This window comes from Dipodomys merriami, unplaced genomic scaffold (assembly GCF_024711535.1).
Source record: "Dipodomys merriami isolate MVZ:Mamm:240054 unplaced genomic scaffold, mDipMer1.0.p SCAF_48, whole genome shotgun sequence".
NCBI lineage: Eukaryota > Metazoa > Chordata > Mammalia > Rodentia > Heteromyidae > Dipodomys > Dipodomys merriami.
In genome coordinates this window covers 5,431,518-5,450,139 of record NW_027206046.1, presented here as the reverse complement: position 1 = coordinate 5,450,139, position 18,622 = coordinate 5,431,518, and the positions used below count along the sequence as shown (strand labels likewise).

The 18,622-nt window shown below is 34.0% G+C and overlaps 1 protein-coding gene across 4 annotated transcripts in view; it reads right to left on the bottom strand.

Moving 5' to 3' along the window:
- Vps13c (vacuolar protein sorting 13 homolog C) overlaps positions 1-18,622 on the bottom strand; it is a 147,548-nt gene that overhangs the window by 84,842 nt on the left and 44,084 nt on the right. For all 4 annotated transcript variants that reach the window (XM_069995258.1, XM_069995260.1, XM_069995261.1 and 1 more), the window contains 15 exons: positions 18,167-18,296; positions 17,630-17,724; positions 15,531-15,673; positions 13,507-13,699; positions 12,113-12,227; positions 11,032-11,168; positions 9,976-10,099; positions 8,042-8,159; positions 7,811-7,940; positions 7,139-7,217; positions 6,083-6,222; positions 4,867-5,020; positions 2,943-3,022; positions 2,452-2,511; positions 1,175-1,334 (listed from right to left, as the gene is read on the bottom strand). In XM_069995258.1, coding sequence (XP_069851359.1) covers positions 1,175-1,334; positions 2,452-2,511; positions 2,943-3,022; positions 4,867-5,020; positions 6,083-6,222; positions 7,139-7,217; positions 7,811-7,940; positions 8,042-8,159; positions 9,976-10,099; positions 11,032-11,168; positions 12,113-12,227; positions 13,507-13,699; positions 15,531-15,673; positions 17,630-17,724; positions 18,167-18,296 — 1,858 coding nt within the window. The remainder of the gene's footprint in view (positions 1-1,174; positions 1,335-2,451; positions 2,512-2,942; positions 3,023-4,866; positions 5,021-6,082; positions 6,223-7,138; positions 7,218-7,810; positions 7,941-8,041; positions 8,160-9,975; positions 10,100-11,031; positions 11,169-12,112; positions 12,228-13,506; positions 13,700-15,530; positions 15,674-17,629; positions 17,725-18,166; positions 18,297-18,622) is intronic.

The following is an 18,622-nucleotide window of genomic DNA, read 5'->3' as shown; positions in this document are numbered from 1 at the left end:
ATAGGTCTTCTACTCTTCACACAATGTCCATACCCACCACCAAAATAAAACAAAAACAAATATTTTCTTAAAACGACAGTAATGGGGCCTGGGTACTAGTAGGTCACACCTATAATCCTAGCTACTTAGAAAGCTGAGACCTCAGGATCATGGTTCCAAGCCAGCCTGGGCAGGAAAGCCTTTGAGACTCTTAGCTCCAATTAAGTGCCACAAAAGCTGGAAGGAGGAAGCTATGGCTCAAGTTGTAGAGCACTAGCCTTGAGCACAAAGGCTAGCACTCAGGACAGCACTCAGACCCTGAGTTCAAGTCCCACAACCAGTGTGCACACGCGCCACACACACACACACACACACACACACACACACACACACACACACACACACACACACACACACACACACACACACACACACACACACACACACACACACACACACACACACACACACACACACGATTATATTTGCCTAAAGTTGTTTGTGTGTAGAGAGGGTTGTTTTATTTTCTTTTTGAGGTAAGTTCTCAGTATGCAGTCCAGCATGGCCTCAAACTCAACATCTAACTCAGCCCTTTAAATGATGGGATTATCTAAGTCCTATTCTATTTGCCTTATATATTCCAGATGGAAGTGGACAGAGAAAAAATTTCACCTAAGTGATTGAATTAGCTGATCTCTAAATTCTTCACATAGCTCTGAAGTTCTATAATCCTGGCTAAAGGAAACACAAAAGTCTTTTCCATATTGTTATAGTTTGAATCCGAAACACCCTCTAAAGGCTCATATGTAAAGGCTTGGTTGCCAAATGATGGGGCTTTGGAGAAGTGACTGAATAATGAGGACTCTGTGTTCATCAATAGATTGATCCATTAGTAATCTGATAACATTATTGGGAGGTGGTACTCAGTAGTTGGAGCCTAGTTGAGAAGATGGGTCACTATAGGGTCACGTCTATGAAGGGCATGTCTTGTCTTTTGTCCCTTTCTTTCTGCCACCTGTCTGCCATGAGTTGAACCACTCTGCTCCACCACATGCTCCCCACCAGAAGCAACAAAGCCAAATGACCATGGACTAAAACCTCTGAAACTGAGCCAAAAAGCAATCCCTCCTCCTTTAAGTCATTATCCTCAGGAATGTGTCACAGTGATAGAACACTGACAAACTGACACACATACCTTTCTGCAGAGGCAAATTTGTTTGCTTATCAGCTGAACTCTGTACTTCCTTGGCAGCTTCCATGTTCTGACCATCTGATGGAATAATGGTGGTCAGGTAGTTAAGGGAGGAGAGAAGAGCTTGTGTTTGTAGCAATAAATTTAAAGATGAAAAGGCCACCTGAAAATGTTTTGAAAAGAAAATTAGTCCTCCATGGTAAACGTAAACTATAATCTTTACAATAAACCCAATACACTGCCAGTCAGGCTCAAGTCATTGCTTTCTACCAGTTGGAGGAGGAAAAAGGAGAGACGAGAGAAAGGCCCACAGTGCTCGTAGGTATGCAGCAAATGGCACAAACTTGGGGATACAAGAAAGTATCACAATACTCTACTAACTCTACTTCACAAGAAAAATGGGCATGGTATCAATAATGTGCTTCACTTGGTCATGCCAATATTCAACACACAGTATGGCTTCTTAGAGCTTCACTGGATGATTTATCATGATTATGTAAAACATACAGGTCAGAACAAGAAACTCCAGAACCACTATATGCTAAAACAAGGTCTAAAAATTATTCTAGGTGTGATATTCGCAAGGTTTAAACATAAAAAATATCCTTATGAGCTGGGAAGGTGGCTCAGTAGTAGAGTGCTTGCCTTGCATGCATGAGGTCCTGGGTTCCATTCCTCAGCACCATATAAGCAGAAAAAGCCGGAAATGGCGCTGTGGCTCGAGTGGTAGAGCACTAGCCTTGAGCTAAAGAGCTGAGGGACACCACAGTATAACCCCTGCTTTCACTATATTTGATGTCAGTATAACTTGTGGAGGAGATGGGGAAAAACCAGTTGTTTAAGGATACAGGTGGACCTGTTGCAACAATGAGAAGTACAAGTTGTTATGTCCAAAACGAGCTTTACAACGTCGGTGTGGGGGGGGGGGGAGGGGGGAAGGGGGGAAGGAGAAGGATTGGGATTGGGGGGGAGGGGGGAGGCTGGGAAGGGATGTGAAGGGTAAACCAAAGGAGGAGGCTGCAATGCTTGGTAAGAAATGTACGCATTATCCTGCCCATGTAATTGTAACCCCTCCGTACAGTATGTTCACAAATAAAATAAAATTAAATTAAATTAAATTAAAAAAAAAAGAGCTGAGGGACAGTGTCCAAGCTTAGAGTTCAGGACCCACAACCGACAAAAAAAATCGAAAAAAAATCCATATGAGTTTCTTCTCTCCTAAAGCTACAATAATGGTCCTAACATTCTTTTCATGTTCTTTTAATACATTTTTTTCTTACCTTAAATGTCTGTTCAGTTTTTTCAAAAGTAGTTTGAAAACTAGGTCCATTCTTATCAGCCTGAAAACAAAAAAAGTTCAAAAGAAGGAATTAAAACCAAAGTGATTAAAGCCTTTACCTAAAATGTATTTATTTACATTTAGCTATAAATGTATTTCTCTTCTAAACCCAATCCAATTTTGCTTTTCTTTTCATGTAGTAGACTCAGTCAAGTATCACCTAAAGATACAACAACTGTAGACTTGTGAGTATGCACCAAAGCATAGCAGAAGCACCTACTTCATACCAGACTTCCAAAGGTAATGATAAGAAGCTTAATGGCTTCAGTGAAAAACAAAGCATACAAATGGAAAAATAAACAATAGATACCTTGGTAATTAAAAACTACAGCATGTTTAGAATCATTAATAACCTATATATGATCATCTTTTTCTTTCCAGGGGTATAGTTTGGTGTATACAACAAGGACACAATTACCCAATGACTCTTACCTTAATATATTCTACTTTTAAAAGATCTAATCCAGGTTTGTCAGAAGAGCTAATCAAATGAATGGGCTTCTTTCTGGATCCTAGATTAAAGAAAAGAAGGGAACAAGGTTTTCAAATAAATTGCTCTTTAAAAATTTAAGTACTTTCTACATGTCTTTTACTTTCTAAAAACTGCTAATTAAGCTTTAAAGAATGTATGTCCATACTTTCATGGCTATTAAGCACTAACCCATCCCTTACCTTACCTAACCTAATTAAAAATACACATATTTATTTCCATTAGATTGCATATCTGTGTTAAATTTAATCAAAACTTCTAGATATTTTAGGACCATCTATGTATGTATATGACAGTGAAATGGTATACAGACATAACAATCAAGATATAGGAATTTTAGTTTATCTATCTCTCCATATCAAAAGTTCAAGTGCCAGTCCAGGCACTTGAACTCAGTGCCTGGGCCTTGGTGCTAGTTTTGCCCAAGGCCAGCACTCTACTACTTGAGTCACAGTTCTACTTCTAGCTTTTTAGTAGATTTTTGGAAATAATAGTCTCATGGACTTTCCTGCCTGGGCTGGCTTAGAACCACAATCCTCAGATCTCATCTTCCTGAGGAGCCATGATGACAGGCATGAGCTACCAGTGCCCAGCATTTAATTGATTTTTATATAGCAAGGAAGTTAGATTGGAATAATTTCGAACATCCTGATGTAATCTCAAGTTTTATGAACTTACACTTACGCTGTAGCTAAAAACAAATGGCATTCCCACTGTCCTCTATGTCTCGTGCAAATGTGCCTCTAAAAGCTGTGTAGGGGACAAGTGACTATTTCATCATCTCACCAATCTTTGACTGTGTTTAGTTTTACAACCCCTGCTTCTGAGGCATGTCAGAATTTTCCCTTGAGCTCCAAGGTTTAAATTTCCTTAAAGAAAAACACCCTAAAATTTATTATCTATATCTTTCCTCCAAAACAGTAATGTAAATTATAGCTTAACAAGCTGTCTACCAAAAGTTAATAATGTAAGACATTACTTCTCTCCTATTAAAAAACTTATAAACTGCTTGTGACAGTAATACTTTGTTCTTTGCTTCTTATATGTTTTCTGTAATGCACATGTTAAAAAGGTTATTTTTAATACAAAATACAGGTCTTCATATTTGACTTAAAGCATTAGACAAATTATAAATGGATTTTAATTATACAAATTAATCTATCTTTCATGCCTCAAATATCTGAGCACATAGATCTTAAAATGAGTAAACTGTAAAAGCTCTTAAAAGATTAACTTGAATACTACCAATTTTATTTTTATAAAAAGCACTTCTTAGCTGGGCGCTGGTGGCTCACACCTATAATCCTAGCTACTCAAGAGGTGAGATCTGAGAACACTGAAATTGGCAATGTGGCTCAAGTGGTAGAGCACTCGCCTTGAGTTGAAGACTCAGGGACAGCGCCTAGGTCCAGAGTTCAAGATCCACAACCAACAAAAAAAGAAAAAGAAAAAGTACTTCTTGTGATATATAAACACTAGTTAGTATAAAGATCAAGGTATTCGTTTGATACATGACAATCAATACATTATTCAGGCTTTCTTTGTAAAATGGGATAGATACTTTCTATTTCAAGGGGATTTATGTGGACTCTGAGGCAAGAGATCACAAGAGTTGTGAACATTAGATCCTCAGGCCAGACTACTAGGATGTTAATCATAATTCACCACTTATTAGTTGTTAACCAAGAGTAAATTACATAATCAATCTGTGCCTTAGTTACTTATGAGATACTACCACTACCTACACCTCACAGCATTGGTGTAAGAATTGAGTTACTACTCATAAATTTTTAGAACAATGTTTGCTATTATTCAAAACTGCTACTTTTATTATTGGCTTTTATTTTTATTTTTTATAGCTATTACCTTGAATTTCATGGTAATCCAAACTGATTTTCTTTAAATACGACACTGCAGTTAAGTCAAAAGTTCTCACTGTAGCCTCTGTTCCTAACTGAGCAACATTAAATACTAGAATTGTTTCTTCTTCTTTCTGTTGTTTCGTAAATTCCAAGATTACCTAAAAGAAGATCACAGCCAATGAAAAGTTGAGAAATCTGAGTCTTTGTTATAAATAACAAAAATTTTCATCTTCATCTTCTAGAATTCTGGATCTCCACCTCCTAAATTACTGGGATTACAGACAAACCTAACATTTCTGGTATTTTAGAATAGTTTTCACCTTGGTATATAGTTAATAAGAAACTTCTCTACTTTGTATCATTTGTGCTTCATTATCAAAGTAATACAAATTCATTATAAAATGTGGAGTATGTGGAAAATCAAAAAGGCAAAATGAAAAACACTCCTTCTACCAACCCAGAGATGAGCACTATCAAAGAATATGTGTGTATCTCTCTCTCTTTATATATATATATATATATATATGTATATATATATATAATGTTTAATTTTAAATTGAATCATAATGCCCGTGGTTTTATCATCTCTTTTTCACCTCAATTATATACTGTGAACATCTTTCGAAGTCTCTTCTTCTACATGACTTTTTTTTGTCAGTCATTGGTCTTGAACTGGGGTCCTGAGTGCTATCCCTAAGCTCTTCTCAAGGTGAGTGCTCTGCCACAGTGCCACTTCTGGTGGTTACTTGGAGATAAGAATCTAATGGACTTTCCTGCTAGGGCTGGCTTTGAACCTGGATCCTCAGATCTCAGCCTCCTGAATAGCTAGGATTACAAGCATGAGCCGATAAGAAAAAATCCTCAAAAATAGAAGCAAAAAAGTTAATGTCTAATACTAATATCAATAGTGAAATGAAAAAAATAAACATAATAGAAAAACCCAAAAACAACTCAAAACAGTTGAATTCTTCCACAATAGATGCACTACCAATCATTCTTATATTAGATTCTTAAAAGTAGTATTTCAAGGTTTTGACTATGTGTGTGTGTGTGTGTGTGTGTATATATATATATATATATATATATATATATATGAATGTACATTATATGTTTACATAAATATACACAGGGGAGATGAAGTATATTTTAATATTCTTGAAGTTTAGGTATAGCCTAAAATAGTGAAGAAGAACATATTTATAGACAAAAAATGAACATACTTCTGTAATTTCAAACTTGAGAAGAAGATTAATGAGTTCCTCATTTGGAATCTCTGCAGCCTTCTTTATTTCTGACCCTTTTGTACTTTTAACAGTCTGTGAGTCTCCATCTTCAGCATCAAAATACTCATCTTCAGACTCTAAAGGAAAAGATGTTCATTTGACCTGAGACAACTATTGAAAACTTAGAGGAGAAACATTCAAACCTTAACCTAACAAAACTCATTTTTAGGTATAAATATTCAGCTTTAAAATAATTGGAATTTTTTTTAAAGTCTCAAAGTGAAACTACCTAGCATATAAGAATAAAATTTAAAATCAAATGATGCTATTATCATTTCTTCAGTGCTTCTTTTTTTTCCTTATTCACTTACTATTCAATAAAACACCTACTGGGTTTCAGCTACCATGTGATAGGACATATCAGCCACTTAAGACTATCACCCTAGCCAGGTTTGCTCCTTGGTCTTGATTTTATGAAGTTTATATTCTAGTGTGAGATTACTTTGTGAAATCAGCTAGACTAAGCTAGTTAAAAAGATCACCTAGAAATGGGAGCAACACGAGAACAAAAACCCACTGTTTGCATATCATTTGAATATTTTTTCTCACAAAGTCTTACAGTTACTCTTTAGTTCGAGCTAAACTTTCAAATTTGTTCTGTGAAACACTGAATGTCCAAATAAATTTAGATATTTCCAAATGAACAGTTTGATGTTTGAATTGGTATGCTTTTCTGTTGTGAAATATTATCTTTTAAATAAACAAAGCATCTGAAAAAAGAAAGATATAAAAGCAAACAGTAGCTTAAAAATCTTATGTACTGCTAGTTAGAAAATACAAATATACACACATTTTTTATTTCTCCAGTAAGATATTTCAGCATAAAAAATGACTTAAAATCACACTGTTTAGCTGAGTAGTAAGTAGCACAATTAGAATCAGAAACAGTAAATCACTATGTTTTCAGAATTTTTTAATTTGCTGAAAATTATCTCTCTATATCATAATCAATTGGCTCGATTTAACAGAGGAACAAAATTTTACATTCCTTACCTGATTCTAGGCCATCTAGCAAAAGTGAGGTGTTAAGTAGACCTTTCGTCCCAACAGAAATAACAGGAATTGAGGAAACCTAGCAAGATTAAAAAGCTTTCCTAAAAATACTAATTTCACAGGAATAATGTATATACATATATATACACACACGAGACTGAAAATAGAGAATAAAGAGAGATGAAAAGATACATACACTATCCACAAATCTAACAGAGTATCAATAGTCAAATGAAATTTGTAAAAATTTAAAGATTACATTTATAAATATGCAAGGATGTACAAGTCTAGTAGCTAAGTCTCATTCATCATTGCATATCTTGTAACTGTTGTAGGTAACAATATAAAAGAACTTATCACAGGCAATACCATGAAAAATGGTATCACCATCAGTGACCCTCTCATTTCATTTAAAAATGGAAGCAAAACATTTTTATGATATAAACAATATTCAAATTAAAATTATATAGAACTATTTTGCAATTTTACTCTAAAGGTTTGTATTTCTACTTTGATATAAAGTACAGTTTACAAATTTGAAAGCAATTTCCTTTCATTTTTGGTCCCTTTGGTTACAAAGCTTGCCTTTAAAACAAAATCTTCCAAAACTACTCTAAAACTGTAGCTTTCTGAAAAAGAGAAATACTTGACATTTCTATTACATTCATTTACCTGTCTCTCTGGAGAAGAGGCAGATGATTTCTGTGGCAAAGGTATACTGTTAATTAAACACAGCACATCTTTCATCTTCCGATCAGAAATTCTCACATGCATCAAAGGAAGTCCTCCTGATACTTTAAATCTAAAAATACATTATGACTATATATTGCGTCCTTAAAATTCAGTAATAGATGCAAATTTTTACATTTTTGATTTCTAATGCAAAAGAAATGAATACATTACCTGGCCATTCTAATGTCTTTTTCTACCATTGCCTTGGCCAACTCAACATGAATATCCATGGGTTGCAATATATGCATAGTTGATGGATGCTGAAATCGGTACTTTCTCCAGTTTTCCTCTTTAAAAAGAAATTTGAATATGAAGCAGCTTTTAAAAAATTTGTCTGATATTCTACAAAAGAACACTCACTGTTAATAGAAAATAGTTACAGACTCTACGATTACCAACATTACTTTTCATAAATTTAATAATCTAGCTATTTGAAGAACATATAAATGATAAAATCGTGTATTTCAAAACAAACATAGGGGGAAAAATGGAACTTATTATGTCAATTCCTTAATCAGTGATCAAGGGGATGATTACAGAGAAAGGGGGAAGAGGCAGAACAAAAGGAAAAGAAGAGGTTTATGTTCCTACTAAGCATAATTGTACTAGCTTAGCACATAATTTTAAGAACATTAACTTTATCAGGAAAGATTTTATGACAAAACTGTTCAGTAGTATTATTCTTCAAAAAATAAGATACTAATGGTTGATTTCCCAGTGGCTAACAGAACATAATTTTATGAAGATCTTTATTCACAGAAATGTCTGATCATCTTGTAAATCTTTGTAAGTATATACACAACAAAAGGCAGGTTTAATGGTGTGTAATTACTTCCCTACAATTAATAGGCTCCAAGTATACAGACATTAACAGAAAATTCCACCTTCACATTTTAATAAATACATATTTGTATACATATACACATAATTAAATATACATTAAATATCTTTGATGTATATATAATAAAGGCATACCCAGTAATATATGTCACTGAATATGTGTAATTTATTAAATATCTTTGAGTGTATATGTATATATAATAAATATTTAATAAATATATATTCAGATATATATAAATATTTTCAAAGGTAGTTAATATTGCTTCTAGAAACTAGAGAAGTATAAGAAACCAAAAATTTATACTTAAATAATAAATGCACCAAAGCTTTTAGAAAATAAATTATATTTAAGTTTTTTTAATAGTGTACCTACAGGTAGAATATCATTTCTTCAATGATATTTTAAGACCAGAGCTGCCTGTCTTGTATTTTGGATTTGAGAACACTTAGATACATATGATGAGATGTATTGGGGATAAAACCTAAGTCAGAACACAAAAGTCATTTGTGTTTCATGTATAGTATATATTTATCTTGAAAGTAATTTTTTTGTTGTTGTATCAGTCTTGGGGATTGAACTCAGGGCCTGAGTGCTGTCCCAGAACTTCTGCTCAAGGCTAGCATTTCACCACTTGAGCCATAGTATCAATTCTGACATTTACTGAGTAGTTTATAGGAGATAAAGAGTTTCTCATTTTCCTGCCTGGTCTGGCTTTGAACTACAATCCTCAGATCTCAGCCTCCTGAGTATCTAGGATTACAGGCACAAAAGTCCACCAGTGGCCAGCTTGAAAGTAATTTTATGAAGTGTATCTAGTGTATCTACATTTTGACAGTACCTGTCAGAAAAGATCAGATGAATATATTAATATTCAAAAAGTTATGAATTTTGGCAAATTTCAAGTTTAAGCCTTTTGGATTAGGGAAGCCTGACCTATACTATTTTATAGATCTCTTTTTCTCAGGTATCTACACAAAGGAACCTGCACTAACTGCAACTTCTGTTTTGTGTTCTCAAAAGTTTCATTGTTAAAAAGACATATGCCATAAAAAGGCTTAAGTTCAAATGGTGTTAGATACCATAAATGACTAGGTAAATTTCCCTTTCTGTATATAACTATAATAATGATTTGAAAAGCTTATATTTAGTTTTTTAAAGTAACTAGCAAGATACATAAGTGAAACAGCTATCAGAGTTGATATACATATGTTACCAAAGCTACTCAGTCTAAGCTGAACATCTGCAAAGGTAACTAGTGGTTTACCTGCTCTTGCAAAAAGTAGCTGCACACTCTTGATTTCTACATCAAACTTATCATAAGCTTTATCCATTATTTCCTCCAGAGATGAATTAGTAGTCTTCTGTACACCCTGATCTTTACTGTTGAGCTAAAATGGAGGGGAAATTTTTTTTGTAAGAGAAAAGCATTAATATCAACATACTTAAGTTGCCTTTTCTGAAAACCCAACTCAAGTGAGAAAAATATTCTTTATGAATACATATTGTGCTTAATTTATTGAGTATGTAAATAGTTTACTGTGAGTACAGTACTCTACTATACAGCTCTATTACATTAGACAAATAGGTATTGAGCACATTTTCACTGATTAACTAGCTATCTGCCTCAACCTGTCTAGAAATGTAACTTTTCCTCTTCCTGGCCCTCAGCAGACATTGCCACTTATGGCTCAGGTCTCCTACTTCCGATATTGTACTCTTCTCCATGAACAGCAGAGCTTAGATCCTTTTTCCACTATGCCATGAAAACATCTGATTCTAATTTTATCTCCTTTATCCACTTCACAATGGAATACAGATTCACTTTTTGGAAATCTTTACCTTTCACCAAGGCTTGAGTTCCAAGAAAAGTCAAAATTCAAAATCCAAGATTTCTCTTATTCTAGACACTGATGATAAAACATGTATATATATATATATATATATATATATATATATATATATATATATATATATATGTATATGTGTGAATATTCATATTTATATAGTTTTCTATTGTCAAAAATGTAAGCATCAAATGAAGCTGGATAAATAAACTCTGTAAACCATGAAAACTAAAACTGCTTCTGTCCAACTAGGAAAAGACCGAAGTAATCAATGTCAAATCACCTACCATTACAGAAAATTCTGGTGTATTTTTGTTACGTTAATAGCCATACAACATATAAGAAATATACTAAGCTGGCCTTGAACATAAATCTAGGGTATTTTTTAATTATGAGGGGGAAAAAATAAACAGTTACCAGATACCTAGCTACCAAATGGATTAAAGATGGGTACACAAAAATGCATATATACTTACCTCAAATGTACCAAAATCTAAAATAAGAAGATCTGACTTTTCATGGTGAAAACCTGTCTGTGGAATTATTAGATAAGAAGGTTTTAGGTTTATCCTTAAATCAAGGACTTTTCGAGTTTCAATCATGTGCGTGAGCCCTACAGAAGGCCAAATTAAAAAGAAAAAGAAAGATTAGATAGATGGTCATATTGAAATATGCCCTCATACATTAACAAATAGAGAGAGAGAGAGAGAGAGAGAGAGAGAGAGAGAGAGAGAGAGAGAGAGAGAGAGAGAGAGAGAGTGTGTGTGTGTGTACACACACCAGCACTGGGGCTTGAACTCAGGCTTAGATGCTGTTTCTGAGCTTTTTTGCTCAGAGCTAGAACTCTGCCTTTGAGCCACAGCTCCACTTTTGGTTTTTTAATGGTTAATTGAAGATATGTCTCACAGACTCTCCTGTCTGAGCTGACTTCAAATAATAATTCTCAGATCTCAGTCTCCTGAAGTAGCTAGAATTACAGTCATGAACCACCAGTGCCCAGACTTTTTAAGAATTTTATTTGAAAAAATATGAAAGAATGTCATCTCATATCACAAATTAAATTAATTCAGCATTCTTAATTATCATGAAATGAAAACTGCATAAAAATCAATGAAAAGCAATCAGATGATAACATAATACAGGAAAGTATTTTATTTAGGGAAGGAATGATTTTTTCCCTCATTAAGCAACTACATTAGGGAAAAAAAAAACAAAAAACAGTTGGCTGGCATTCGGAGGCTACATTATACATAAACACCTATCTTTAAAACTAGGGCCACACAGTATTCCAGCTTCTAAAGAACTGGGCTCTGCATTCCTCCTCAATCAATCTCATTCAAGGCACATGAATGTGACACAGGTAGAATTATTTGCACCCTCTTTGTCATTCAGTCTAGCAAGGATATTCGATTTTATGTAAGCCAATGCTACTATGGGGTGCTGCCCAAGTTTAAAACAGAGAGGGAAAAAAAAGAATCTATATTGCTTTAAATAAAACTTTTGCAATAGATAACATATTTAAAGTTTAATTGATGCTTAAACACTCAAATTCTTTACCTGTAGCTGTTTTCTCTTTAATTTCTTCCAGCTTTGTTAAAGTAGCTGATGTTATTTGTTCTAGATCCAACCCTTTATTTGATTGAAAGAATTCAACCACTGCATTGATGGTTTTCTACAAAAGAATTTCAAAATATAAAAAGGCATGCATGATCCTTTCTATATTATAAATTTTAAGGGTTCATATTCTAAATAGGTTTGGCTCTGAACTAAGAAACCCAAGATATTTTGTTTTACTGCCTCTATCAGAGTGAGAAAATCTTGAGAAAGGAAAAGCCATATAAGCCCACTGGAGAGGCAACCAATGTATACATGTCAATACTGAGGCAAATACATTCTACAGTGCATGTGGAACAGCATCGAACATTACTTCTAGTTTTAACCTTGAGTTAGTCAGAGGGTAAAATTACACTTTTCAGTAACAATTGGACTATCTCATCCTTTGAAGTTTAGAAAAGAAATAAAAAGAAAGCTATTTACTCTTACCTATATATAAAACTTAAATATAAAAAATATAAAAAAATCAAATTTTGCAAGATGAAAAAAGTTCTGGAAATTAGTTGTATAACAGTGTGATTATACTAAAACTACCAATCCATATACTTAAAATTGCTAAACATGATAAATTTTGATTTGTGCATTTTACCACAACGTAAGTTTTGTCTTTCATACTAGAGAATATGTGATTTCTCGTTCTTTACATAATACCTACCCCACACACCATGAACCCAGCTGACTGAAAGTGAAAACACATGAGAGGAGTGACACTATCCAAAAAGAAATGTAATCATTATCTGACTTATGAAACTGTAACACTTCTGTACATCACCTTTATAAAAACAATAAAAAAATTAAAAAACAAAAAACACACCCCAAGGTGAGGCCAGCTATAACTGAGGCAGTGAGTAGTAAGCAAGGCCACCTTGTTAATGGTGGATGAAGGTGAAGACAGGCTGAATAAAATGCAAAGCAGAGGATTCAGAATTTGAGCCAGCATTTTCAGCAACACCTACATGACCATGTAAGCATCTGAAATTTGTTTGTCCTTCCTAAGGCTCTTTAACATCATCTCAAACATCAAAAGCAAAATGAAAATAAGGAATCTTGAGTATTCAATGTGAGCTACTTAGGAACAGGTGATACACCAAACATGGATTTTTCAGTATGGAAAACTTGTAAATTTTTACTTGTAGAGACAATCTTATGACAGAACATCTCTTCCTAGTGCACATTAAAAAAGTAAAGTAACTGCAAACTGGGTCGTGCTTTTTAAAGAAGAAAAGCTTGTTAGAAATATTATTATCTTTTAGCTCATGTTAAAGATAAACAAGGAAAAGGAATACCATACATGAGAATACAGGTAGTTTTAAGAGTCACTTTCTCCTTGTACTTACAGCATCATAGATGACCTCCACAGGCTGAGATTGAACAATTAGAGTCTGATCAGCAGGACTGTTCTCTGGATTGGTTTCAAACTCAATGTTAAGCAAGGATGATGCAGTGTCACCAATTGAAGCCACAAGGGATGGTACAATATCTTGTTGCCTCAGACCAGTTATATACCAGTGCTCTAGTTTTGCTTCTACCCTACAAGCCAATGAAGAAAAAGGATACAATCAGATACATTGTAATATAATGGGTTAAACCACAAACTTTCCTTTGAACACATCTCCTGTTCCCTAAACCACTCTCAACCCCTTCTACCTCTCATCCCTGTTTTGCCCAGTGCTTTCCACTTAGCTTAAGCTTCCTCCTGCCTTGGTTACTCTCTCACACAACTGAGCTGTGAAGTACCAACAAAGCCATATTTCATCATAGCCCTTCCCTACTTTAGCTGTCCAATGTTAGACAGTTGTGAAATGATTAATTTTCTGCATATCCTCTCTTATCAACTACAACACAAACTCTTTGGAAACAAAAACTTAAGAGTATACATGCATACTTTCACAATATGAAGGCTATAAATAAAATACCAGCCCAAAAAAATGCTGTGAAGTAAAGAAGAGGGATAGAAAATTAAATCCCCCAACAACAAATCCTCAAAGAAACAATTGCCCAATAAATAAGTGGGCTAAAGACTTAAAGAGAAACTTCTCTGAAGAGGAAATAAGAATGGCCAATAGACATATGAAGAAATGCTCAACCTCTCTAGTCATAAAAGAAATGCAAATCAAAACAACATTGAGATTCCACCTCACCCCAGTTAAAATGGCTATAATCAACAGATGCTGGAGGGGACATGGCCAGAAGGGAACTCTACTGCATTTGGAAAGTAGTATGGAGGTTCCTCAAAAGACTACACATAGAGTTAAGTGTATGGTGTATGACCCAGCAATCCCACTTTTGGGCATTTACCCAAAGGATCACACCAAGACCATACTAAAGCTACCAGCACAACTATGTTTATTGCAAATTGTTTACCATAGCTCAGGTATGGAACCAACCCAGATGCCCCTCAGTAGATGAATGGATCAAGAAAATATGGTGTGTGCATGTGTATATATATATATATATATATATATATATATATATATATATATATATATATATACATATGCACACACACACATATACAATGGAATTCTATGCCTCTATCAGAAAGAATGACATTGCCCCATTTGTTAGGAAATGGAAAGACTTGGAAAAATTATATTAAGTGAAGTAAGCCAGGCCCAAAGAAACATAGGTCCCATGCCCTTATTTGCAATAACTAGTATATATCTGGGACAAGCAGAAAAGGTCAAAAGCTATGTACATACGACCAGAAAAGATGATGTTAAGTGAAATGAACCCCAAGATAGGGACACAAGTGGTTTTATCTTTCTTGCTATTGTTTCTAATGTATTTACAATGTACCATGTGATTTTTTTTTGTTTCTTTGTATGTTCCTCCCCCACCGTATAACCCGTTTTCACTATATTTGATGTCAGTGCCCTGCATCTTGTATATACACTTCTCTAATTTGGGAAGAGGAAGGGAAAAAACAAAATGCTTAAATAGGGATACAGGTTGACCCACTGTAACAATGAGATGCACAAGACACTAAGTTGAAAACGAACTTTACAATATAGGAGGGGGGGCATGTAGTTGTGGAGGTGGGAGGGAAGGGATGGTAGGGGAAAACAAAGGAGGAGGTAACAATGCTTGATAGGAAATGTACTCATTACCTTGCTCATATAACTGTAACCCCTCTGTACATTATCTTTACAATAAAAACGTATAAAAATGAACACTAAAAAAAGAAGAGGGACAGAACAAATGTACAATAAGAAAATATAAAATGGCTAGCCAGTCATACACAAAAAAATTAAAGAAGAGCTATTATTAGTCAGTTTTATAATTTTTGTATTTTTCATTTTATATTTTTGGCCTAAAATCAAATTAAAAATAAAAAGTAAAATAATGTTTTAAAACTTACTTCATAGCTTGAGCTCCTGGTCGCTGAGACACTTGAGTACCCAAGCCAATTATCTGGATTTTTAGTATTTCCGGGATATTTTTATTTTCCCTTATTATGACAGAGGTGCTTACTAACTTCAGGGTTATTATATGGGCAACATACTAAAAAAAGAAATGAAAATTGCTGGTTTAGAGACTTTAATAATTAATTAAGTATGATGAATTATGAAAAGATCCAACTGAGCATAGTAGATTCTACCCTAAATGTATAACAGTAGAAAATTTGATGAAACTCTCTTCTTAAATAGGACATTTACAAAAGATCAAACCTTTAATTGTCTTCTGTTTTAAAGGTAATAATGAAAGAACAATAACACATTTTATACCAGAGAGATTCAACTAAGTAGCTTTCACTAAAGCAAACTATGTTTCTGACTAGTTCTCTGACTGAAGGAAACTATAAAGAATGTCTCTGCCTGTTAACTTTGGAGAGTTAACATGACACCCACACACACAGACACACATTCTGACACAATTTTTTGTTTTTTGGTTTGTTTGTTTGTTTGTTTGTTTGTTTTTGCCAGTCCTAAGACTTAAACTCAGGGCCTGGGCACTGTCCTTAAGTTTCTTTTGCTCAAGAATAGCACTGTATCACCTGAGCTGCAGCACCACTTTTGGCTTTTTTCTGTTTATGTGGTACTGAGGAACTGAACTCAGGGCTTTATGCATGCTAGGAAAGTACTCTACCACTAAGCCATATTCCCAGCCCTCACCCCAAAATTTCTAAGTCCAAATTGGAAGGAGGACTGAGAACCATCAGGGAGAAGGAATCTGGAGATACATTTCTACTAGAAGCAAAGGAAAACTTCAGAAGGAGCAACCTAGAACCTTTTTGTTCTTTCCCATCCCTTTTTGTTTTAGTTTTTTTCAGGGAAGGTCTCAAGTTTTCTGCCCTGGAACACAGTCCTCCTCATATCAATACCAAGAGAGACATGGCTCAAGTGGCTGAGTGCTGAAAAAATGGGAAGCCCTAAGCTCAAACCTCAAAAACAAAAACAAACAAATATATGTATATATATATATATATATATATATATATATATATATATATATATATATATTTGGAAGCATATGACTATAATTCCAACACTCAGGAGAAATCATAAGTTTGGGGCCAAAGTAAGCTACATAGTAGAATTCTAGGCCATCGTCAGCTACATAGCAAGAGCCTGTGTCAAAAACAAAAGCAATGGTAATTCCAAGTACAGTGATAAGAGACCCTCCAAATACTATTGGTGGAAATATTTTATCACACTGGAAAACTAGTAGAATCCAACATTAAATACAGACATAATCCAACATTAAATATGTTCATATCCTATGAACTAGCAATTCTGGTATGAGTAATTACTGTACAGAAAACTTCCTAAGAACACTAAGAAATGGAATTTCATAACAGTATTATATATAATAACCAAAAAAATAGAATTAACCCCAAAACTTATCAACAAGGGCATAAGTAAATTCTAGTATTTTCAGATGATGCAATTCTACAAAGCAATGAATATGAGAAAAATATATCATACGCAACAACAGAGGTAGATTTCACAACCACCAGGCCAGGCACCAAAAAATAGGCATTTCAGAAATCTCCTTACAGTAAGACAAAAGACGTGGAAAAATAAAATCACATTGTTTGTAGTTTAAATGACTACCACAAAAATCAGAGTAACAGTCAACTTTGGAGAAACAATGAAGGGACAGACTTCCATGATGGTGGTATTTTAAATCTTGAAAAACTGCGTACCTATTCCCTTTTCAATTAATCAATAAACATTTACTCTTCTATCTATAAGTTAAACTGTACAATAAAACCTTTAAAATATGCAATTTAACATATAATAACTACTTGTTAGGTTATTCTTATATTCCCCAAAGCAACTAAGTTGAAGAGGAAACTGTAATTACTAAGTCCTGACTGGAAGCATTTAAAAATTAAATGATAAAGCAAAATCTAAAAACGTATTTTCATTAGTTACTTAAAATGTCAGTGACTTGTTTAAATCCACTCAAGAAAATACAATGAAATGAATCAGAGAAGGCCACCCAAAGAACTACCTGCTTGGGTAAAGTTAAGTTGTAGCTGCTCTCGCTGTAACCAATAGCAGTGAAGAGTTTATCTTTTTCCTCTGAAGTCATGAGGTCATCGATAGCTATGAAGAAAAAACAATCACTTAAAGACATCATTGCTTCAGTTTTACAGTCAAACCAAACTAGCAGAAATGCTAAAGCAAAATTTGTGAGGTAATTTCCTGTAACATACTACTTATATGCATTTATATTTGTGCTGTTTTGAAAAAGTAAGAAACAATACTAACGCAATTAGTTCTCATACAAGCATATTAAATTCTCTATGAATTTCAAAACTTAACTGTGATTATTCATGTAAAAGTGAGGAATAATGTTAAATGTGAGACCTCTAAATTTTAACATTTTCAATTTCACACAAATAATTTTTCTTAAGAAAATCAAAGGGTCTATCACAGGAATGTATCGAGCCTGCCACATTTGCTTATATGTTTATTATACTAAAAAGACAAGATATAATTTGTATTTCCTTTATCAATATATAATAATACCTAGCTTAGCACTTACTTTCAGGAATCAATGATTCTTCATCTTTTTTCTTAGACTCTTTTTTCCCCCAAAACCCACTAAACCAGCCTCCACGCTTCTCTCCTGTATCAGATGACTTTTTCCTTAGTTTTTGTCCAGAACGAATCACCTAAAAAAAATAAAAATGAGAAACTAATTCAATACTAACTCTTCTTTTCACTTGTATGTAGAGTACATCAATGTGGAAAGGCAGCCAATTCCTTCATACATGATGCTCACAAGCATTGTTAATGTAGTTCCCATTAATTTATGTCCTTAGACCTGTGCTACTGATAGCATTTTGAGGAAGCTTTGTTTTGTCAGCCATTCAATTAATGTTTCAAGTAAAATTTTTCTGATACATTCATTTTTTAAGAAGTCACTAGAATCTCATTGCAAAAATCAAACCATTTCCATGTGAAAAATGAACTACGCAATTTGTGGGTAGGAGATTGG